At 36.6% G+C, this 9,122-nt stretch overlaps 1 protein-coding gene across 2 annotated transcripts; it reads right to left on the reverse strand.

Annotated features, from left to right (window-relative positions):
* Positions 1-935: 935 nt before the first annotated feature.
* On the reverse strand, positions 936-8,623 carry LOC141599090 (leucine-rich repeat receptor protein kinase HPCA1-like). Of its 2 annotated transcripts, none has more exons than XM_074418991.1 (20): positions 8,405-8,623; positions 6,981-8,157; positions 6,409-6,529; positions 6,257-6,328; positions 6,073-6,147; positions 5,898-5,969; positions 5,405-5,566; positions 5,239-5,313; positions 4,913-4,984; positions 4,768-4,839; positions 4,554-4,622; positions 4,319-4,393; positions 4,156-4,227; positions 3,919-4,053; positions 3,244-3,728; positions 2,732-2,881; positions 2,517-2,653; positions 2,146-2,365; positions 1,733-1,968; positions 936-1,631 (listed from the first exon to the last, which is right to left on the reverse strand). In XM_074418991.1, exons 2-20 carry the CDS (start codon positions 7,084-7,086, stop codon positions 1,155-1,157), a joined length of 2,883 nt encoding a protein of 960 aa, XP_074275092.1. In that variant the 5' UTR covers positions 7,087-8,157; positions 8,405-8,623; the 3' UTR covers positions 936-1,154. The 2 variants fall into 2 exon arrangements, with proteins under 2 accessions (XP_074275092.1, XP_074275093.1); XM_074418992.1 differs by lacking the exon at positions 8,405-8,623 and having other exon boundaries at positions 6,981-7,069; positions 7,143-8,038.
* Between the last annotated feature and the right edge of the window lie 499 nt (positions 8,624-9,122).

Consider the following 9,122-nt stretch of genomic DNA (forward strand, 5'->3'; position numbering starts at 1 on the left):
TGGTTGGATCGTGTGGAGCTCGAAGATACCATATAAGACAAGGTTTTTGCAGTGAGAAAGGATGATTATATTGATACTGAATATTACAGGTATATATACTTACAGCTATTGAGTTAAATTAGGATAGGAGCCTTTGTACAATCAACTAATTTATGCTATTGCTATATTTACAAATATAATTGATACCAATTTAATGCTATTGCTGTATTTACAAATATTTGACAGTAAGAATGATATGATTATGAGGTAAAGATTTGATCTTGTTTATTTTGAATTATTGATTGGTGAGATATTGTTAATAACAACTAAGCTAGTTGACATCGGCTCCTTTTTCACCGAGTTTAATGAACACTTACCCAATAAGATTTTGGCCTCTTAGGCGCTTACTTTAATTTAAAAACACGAGGTTAAATAAGGTAATAAAATAAAAAAGTAAAAATTGATAAATTACACTCACCTCCTGGTAGTTATAGAAGTTGGTAGTAAAGAAACTAAAATGAAAAAACAAATGGATAAATGACATCAGTTCATGATAGTAAAAGAAGTTGGTAGCGGTGTGCTGTAGACCTGTTAAACAGGTCGGGCGAGTCAGGTCACGGGTTAGGTAATAGGGTCGGGTCAAATATAGGTCGGGTTAGAATACGGATATTTTGTTTTAATCGTTGCTTAACGAGTCGGAAAATAAGAAAAATTTCGGGACAAATATACGTGGTGGTTGAGGAATATACAATTACGGATAGGTGTAATTTGTAAAAACGTAAATACAAGATGGTAGATTGTAAAAGCAGAGTCACAAAGGACTGCAAGTATGCAACTTCTCCAATAAACAGCAAAGTGACAACAATGAAAAGGAAAGTATCTACATTCTACTGTACTGAATCAAGTCTGTAAAGAAACTTTGAGAATATTCACAAATAATTCACATACTTGAAGTAAAAAAAAAAACAGCTCAATCTACCATTCAATCACAAATTCCAACTGAATTGGAGAAGAATTTACAAAGTGAAAAAAAAAAACCTAGAATCTGTTAAAAGAAGGTTACAAAATTGTGGATGATGAATAAATACATGTACATTGTGTGAACCTTCCAAATCCCGCCTTCGAAAACTTTACTTGGATCATCACAAAAGGGTATAAAGGCAAATCTTATACTGTTACTTATAATCAGCACTTGTGAGAGGTGTAGACCCACTATTATGCCGGTAAAGAGACTCATCGCTGTAAGGGTGTCGACCATCCCCGCCAACTTCAGAAGTCCATGAAACTGATGGAGATTCAAGACTAGGGTTCAAACCAGCCATCTTCACAATGGTCTCGATTTCTTTTACTAACTCTCCCATTGTAGGTCTATCGACTCCTGCGTCTTCCACGCACTTCAGAGCTAAATCCACGAATTTTTCAATGCCAACGAGTGGCGTTTTAGATCTTAGAAGAATTGGGTCGATTAGGTCTTCGAGATTGTACAGACCTCTGGTTCGGTCTATTTTTGTTCTGATCTCTTTCACTATGTATTTTCCTTGTTGGATTGGTCTCCTTGCTGTAACCATTTCCATCATGACCACTCCGAAGCTGAAAACATCGCTTTTTTCAGTCACTTGGTTCGTCATGTAATACTCTGGATCCATGTATCCCTACAGTAGGTTCAAAACAAAATACGACAGCACATTATTCGCTCCATAATGACTAAGGGGTCGACTAACATGAATTATTCGTACGAACAGTCGTAACTTACCATTGTTCCTTTGACTTGGGTAGTAACATAACCCTTTTCAGTGTCACCAAAAAGCTTGGAGAGACCAAAGTCAGCAACTTTCGCAATTAGACGTTCATCTAGAAGAATGTTTGTCGACTTGATATCCCTGTGTATAATTGGTGGATCAGCAAGCTCGTGGAGATACTGCAGACCTCTAGCAGCACCAAGTGTTACCATCAGTCGTCTCATCCAGTCTAACTGAATCCCGGATGTCCCTGCGCGATTCATTCATAAATCATAAGAGCCGATGCAAAAAAAAATAAAAAAAAAATAAAAAAAAAATGAGATAGCATTCCGGAACTTATCAGGGTAATCCACCATTTTACAAGTTTGCATTATAGCACTAAGAAAGAAACAGTTTCCGAAAATTTATAGGCAATCAAAAATATTACCTAAGAGACTTTCCATCAAAGTGCCGTTTGGAATAAATTCATATACCAGCATCTGTTCCCCTTGCGCATAGCAGAATCCCATGAGTTTGACAAGATTCTTATGATGAACCCTTGAGAGAAGTTCTATTTCATTTTTAAACTCTCGACTACCCTGCATAGATCCTTCCTGACACCTTTTAATGGCAACTATCTGTTTGTCCGCAAGAATGCCTTTATAAACCTGCAAATATTAACAACCGGTTCCGATCACAGCCTGAAAGCTAACAAATATGTCACCTTTTATAGAGTTTCATGTTAAAAGCTTTAATTTTGATTTCTGAAGATGTAGTCTGCTTAGGAAGGAGTAACATAGAAGGAAAGCAATATCTAACCTTTCCGAAACCTCCCGCTCCAATGTTGTTGTCTTCTGAAAAATTGTTGGTACATCTTTGCAGCTCTTCAAAAGAGAAAAATCTAGCTCCTTTCAACTGAGGAACGTCACCACCAATATGTTGCGAGTCCCAGGATGCTGTAATTCACAAAAATGGTCAGTAATTGGTATGTTTTACCAATTGTCAGTCATAGCATTGAGATTTCGCTAATTTACCCAAGGTAGTAGCCTTCAACTTTGCTTTCTCTGCTCTCTTCTTTTGATGATAAGCGTAGCCTCCAGCACATAGTAATAGCAAGAGTAGAACAGAACATCCTACAACAGCACCTATAATGACACCATTATGGGATGTTTCGCTGCTTCTTCCTGAGAATACGACAACAAGAAAGTGAGACGGATAATTCTGAAAGAAAGAAAGTAACAACACTGAAACAGCACCTCAAAAACTACTAAATAACTGTTATGTCAGACACGGAAACATATCCAGGCTTTGGAATCGCCATGACTCATATTTTAAGACTGGGAACCATGCCCGAAAATGAGGATACAGATGTGGGGACACGCCTTCAAACCGATATTCTTAAAAAAAAAAGTTAATACATATTTAAAAATTACAAAGTGAAATACAGAGATGTTTGATGTATAATTTATAAATCTTAAAATCGTCAAAAATCACATTATATGCTTCATATACTAATTCATGTCTGAAAATACGGAGTAACGTATACCTGAGCTATCAGCATATGGGTAGCTATCAGCAATGAAAATATAAGGACCAAACTTCTTGTTTGGCTTGTAAGTCTGGTTGCTAAACACAAATCCAAGCGATGTAACTCCTGTTTTATTAAAAAATTCAAGTCCGGCTGGAAAGATGGCAAGACGCATATTAAGGTTACCAAATGTATCCACAGCTACATCACTCATCGAGATAGAATCCACTGGAAGCTTGTAACTGACAAGACTTGTCAGTAGAGACTGCTGGAGTTCTCCGAAGTAGCTCGGGTTCCCATAGGCTGAGAAGCTTGGAGCTCTGAAGGTCCAGATACCAGTATAAGGATATCCACATTTACAGTTAGAGCTAGATGTTAGGCCAGAAGCACATTTGGAAGCAACACAAAATACTGGCGTCGTATATAAGGAACCAAGATTCTGTTGACTTTTGCAGTAAGCCAAGTTCACTGAATTACCCTCACAAAATGGGTTACCGTCTAACCTGCATATAAGTGAAGTTATAGCGTTAACCGTCTAATGTCCTGAGATAATGACTGACACATAGTAAAATGAGACTGTCTCAAAGGCGACAAATTGTATCACCAATTAGCAGTGATACAGTGCCATGCTAGAATACCATAAAATTCAAATGTCTGAATTCCAATGCCAAATCCAGCATATAGAAAGCTTACAGCAATGTAGAATTGTATCCGGGTGCCACTTTGACTGCTTCGATCTTATTGCTTTGTAAATCAATAAGCGCCAGTTGACGGCTGTATGAACCGCTGATGGTCAAAGTGCCATTAAGCTGATTGTTCTTTAATATTCTTTGGAAAGAGAAAGTATCAGTGTCAGTATCAAGCAATGAGGTATTGTATTTTAATTAATATATTAGATATACATGAGCTTGAGTCTCAATAGACACATACACGGTTTCTAACTGAGGGATGTTGAAGATATCACTAGGAAGCTCGCCTTCAATTCCTGTCTGTTCCAGCGTCCTTTAGAAGAAAAAAATATATGATCAATTATTCACAGAAATGAAAAGTAAGTGCTTCAATGGCGGGGTAAAACATGGGAAAAAGGGCATACAATGTTGTCAGGGACTGTAACGATGAGAGCCATGTGGGAACTTCGGTGGCTGTAAATTTATTGTTGCTCAAATCCCTGCAAATCGAGAAAATAGTTGATGTACTGATTGCAGAAAAGAAAAGGACATTTTGTTCGACACAAAAACTTATCCGAGACAGTCTCGTGTAAGATACTAGGCCATTAATCCTATACTTAATGAGGAGTAAATAAATAAAATCATCAGGTTTGCACTTACAAAGAGTTGAGGTTATTCATGCCACTGAGGTCGGGGAAATCACCAGTAAATGAATTTTTCGACAGCACGCTGAAATGACCAGCCAAAAGGATAAGAATTTCATGGACGGGAATGATGAAGGTGGTTAATAAATTGATGTGGAATAAATTACAAGAATGCTTATATATTAGTTAGAGGTTGCTAAAGGTAAAAATATTCGTAGTAATTATCTTACAGCTCATTGACGTCAGTAAGGTTGTTGAGGTTGTCTGGAAGAGTACCGCTCAATGAGTTCCTGTCAAAGCGACTAGTACAAAAAAAAAACATTAAAAACAGGAAGTTACAAAGCTGAATCAAAACCTGCGTCGAGAGAAACTCACACTGTCTGAAGTGACTGGACAAGACCTAATGTTTCGGGGAGGCTCCCAGTGAGCTTATTATTATCAAAAAGCCTGGCAAGGCAAAAAAAATATGTCAGCGGGGTAAACTGAAAATAGAATGACGAAAATGAAAGCAGTAAAAAGAGCATGGGAATGGTCTTTTTCTATGAAATGCAAAGATATGACCGCACAGCTACAATCAGGACGTTCAAAAACTCACATCTTTAAACCATATCAGAGAAATGACCGCACAGCTACATTCAGATTTAAAAAACATCCAGGGAAGTAACAAATTACGAGTGGTAAGAGTGTAAGACAGAACTTACACGTGTATCAGAATCATGTCAGAGCTAAACAGACTAGGTGGGATCGTCCCAGAAAGCTGATTTTTTCCGAAGTGACTGAAAAGGTTACGAGTTAAAAGTTGATCAACCCCAAGTAAAGGCAAAAAAGAATTATAAGTTATGTCTTTATAAAGAAACAAAAACATACAAGTGTTTTGTATGAAGTAGCAAATCAAGCCCCGGTGTGGTTCCATTAGAAACAGGAATTGGGCCACTGAGCTTATTGTCGGCGAGATCCAGCCAAGAAACCTTTGCCAAGTTACCAATAGATGCTGGTATCGGTCCAGTAAACTTGTTAGAGTTCAGAGATCTGCAAGATATTGGATGTATTAAAAACTAGGGAAGAATTAGTGAAGAAATATCCCCTTGTTTCATACAAAGTTAATCTTTCCATTTGATTTTATACGATCACCTAGACGACACATTGAGTCGTTGACCATAATTTTGTGAGAGACTTTTGATATACCTTAGAATAATACTATAATGTATTTTCATTTTTAAAAAATTTACCAGTAAATTTTGAAACTTCGACATCAAAAAGTAAAATGGGAGAAAAATTCGAGACAAAAGGAGTATGAATCAGTGACATTGCAATTGTCCAATGGAAGTGAAAGAAGCGGAAATATATGTAAGATTCTTACAATGTTCCAAGCTTTACCAGTGATCCAATTGAATCAGGAATCGTCCCAGAAAACCCACAACCAAGAAGGATTCTTGCATACACGAAACAGAGAAAAGAGCATTAGTTTTAGAAGTAAACAATATGCAAAACTTTGAAAGCCATAATTTACTGAAAAGTTTTAATAAGTTTCTTACAAGCTTGTAAGATTTGTCAGCTTCCCTATAGTTGGAGGAAGGGAACCTGTAAGTCCTGTATTGTAGGATAGATCCCTGCATACAGTGGATAGAACAGATAATTAAACAGTAACAGCGGAAATGGTATTTCTACGTTATCTGAAAGTATTGCAGATATGAAAGCAGTTGAAGTACCAAAACTTACAGTATCTGCAATTCAGATAAAGAAGCAAGGTCACCACTCAGTTGACCTGTTACGCCTGCACTTGATAATTTTCTGAAACACGAGTGGTTGAATTCAAATCTACATCCGAAAAAGGTCAGGTGGAAACTGAATTCGAGAAAGCCAAAACTTACATAGTTATGATACGAGAATTATCGCATGTGATTCCTTCCCATTTGCCTCCACAAGGGTCTCCACCTTTCCAGCTCTGAGGTAAATTTTTCCAGTCTTTGGTGAGGGCAGTTAAAGCAGCATCTGTGCCAACATTTGCCGCTTTCAGGTAATGGAGACCAAGTGATCCAAAACTTACCGATCTATTCTCGGCACAAAAACTTATACAAGACATAAGTTCTCACTATTTGACACCATGAGCCTATCAATAATCAATGTACTGACATAAAATCTCGCCTTTAAGAGACGCGTGATATGAACTAGCAAATGACGAAAAATTGAACCTCAAAAAGAATCAACCATCACACATTCATAAATCATAGCTTAGCATAGAAGTGAATGAAGTGAGATTAAAAGTTAAAACCCATGGTGGAAACCGGTGAGCATCAAAAATACAGATGGGCTCGCTTTACGCGCAAAACAAATACAAAATTTATCTTCAATAGTCAGAAACAGCAAAACATTGAAAATTCAAGACAATCATGAAATGAGCAATGACAACAATTTAGAAAAAGATGCAAACACTCAGACTTACAATCTTGGTCGTCTGTCTGTGCTGCTACATCACCAACATTGATACAAATGAATGCAAGAAACAGCACAACTCTGAGAGCCCTCATTCCACTACCAAAAACTCTCATTTTTAACAAAAACTACTTGCAGTAACAACTTTTCGCCCCGCAAAACACTACAGTACCTTTCTTTTCAGAATAACAGCAATATCTAGCAAAAAAGCCTTTCAGAGTTGCAGCATTAAACCCGGCTACACGATTCCGATCCCAAATTAGCAATGCAACTCAAGTCTACAAGAGGGTTGTTTTTCTTCCAATACTTCCAAAGACTACTTCCTTTACAAACTCAATTTAGTAGATCAATTCATACTAATATAATACAAAATTATGTACAATTGGACACAGAAAAAGTCTAATATTTCTAAGATAACATCCTACCCTCAACTGCAATTGGGTATAAACAAATACATCAAATGTCTGTCAATTAGCCAAGGTCAACCACAAATTATGATCCACCACACGTTTTATCTTCTCAAAATCAAACTTGGCAACATATATTAAAATAATATATGGCTAACAAATCAAATTAATTAATTAATTCATGCATAATTACACAAGAAATAGCTTACTAATCATGAACCACCACTTAAAAACCTCCATAATAATCATTTCCTAATCAAAAGATTTTACCTTTTCTTGGGTAACAAAAACACCCATGACCCATAATTAATTTGACCCGTTTTACACTTAAGACGGATATGCTCCTTTTGAGGGCTACTAACTAAAATATTAACTAAGACCCAAAAAACTGAAATTGGGGTTTGAATGTTGAATGTTTAAATAGGGTAAAGACCAATTTCAAGCAGACATTGATCTACAAATTGATACAATTTATAAAATAGACGATACTCTAATCAAACGTATGGAAATGAAATGAATGCGCGAAATATATGACTATAATGTCATTAAACAAAAGGATCTAATATCTAATCTAATAAGGTGGTAGCATTCAAGGAAGGTAGGTACATCTATATCTCAAGAGGTTCCATGGCCACTTGATCATTAGTGCATAGATAGAGCTATTTAATGCCCTTTTCATTATATCAGTTGCAACGGTAGCAATTAGTAGTGGCGGAGACGGTATCTACAGTTAAGAGAGGCGAAAAATATCAGGGCGAATAAAAAATGACATAGGTAAACCTGAAAAAAAATCGGAAACTTTAACTAAAAATAAAAATAATAGGTCTTGGTATAGACGGGTGGGGTGAACAGACGGGTAAAGACCTCTAATAAAATGGGTAGGGGGACAAGGTGAGGCACCCCATGTGCTTCCCACTTTATGGCAAATGGGTATTTTGTGAGGGAAAATGGTATCCGTCTATACGTATAGACGGATAGTGTCCGTCTATAATGAGAATTTGTGAAATAAAAAATGGCATAGGTAAACCTGAAAAAAATCGGAAACTTTAACTAAAACTTTTGAATTTTCTGTAACCCGTGAGATTGAGCGCCTCTGCTAGCCCTCTAAATCCGTCACTTAAATCATTAGATCATGGATAGAGCTATTTAATGCCCTTTTCAAATTATTAAAGTATTAATGCAGCATAAGGAGGAGGGTATATGAGATGCAATGGTAGTAATCAGTAGCATTCCAGTTGTAGAAGTTGGCAACTTGCAGTGGTGCAAAGGCAAGTATGAACATCTTGCCAAGTTGGCAATTTAATTTTGGATATTTTTATCGACTTTTTCTTTTGGGTCAATGTCTTACTGTCTTTGTCCCAGTCCTTTTTGTTTTTATGATGATAGAATGTTAGATTCATCTTGCGTATCCGTTCGGTTTCTTGTAAGACTATTTTATGACTAGTCTATCCGTCTCAGTTATTTATTTATTTTTTTATTCTTTTATTAAACTATATTTTAATTTTTGAAATCTAGAAATGGGTTCTAATGCATTTCAGAAAGGGTGGTACTCATTTATGTACGAGTTTTACTCATTTATGGACGTAAATGACCATTATACCCCTTTTATTTTAATGATTTCATTTTAATACCTTTTTCAATCGCTCTCCCTCTTCTTCGTCTACTCTCTTCTCACTCTAACTACAACCATCCAAGTAACCAACCACCACTCGGCAGCCACCATCTACCACCCTCACCGACGTCCA

The sequence above is a fragment of the Silene latifolia genome, chromosome 9 (assembly GCF_048544455.1).
Source record: "Silene latifolia isolate original U9 population chromosome 9, ASM4854445v1, whole genome shotgun sequence".
NCBI classification, from domain to species: domain Eukaryota; kingdom Viridiplantae; phylum Streptophyta; class Magnoliopsida; order Caryophyllales; family Caryophyllaceae; genus Silene; species Silene latifolia.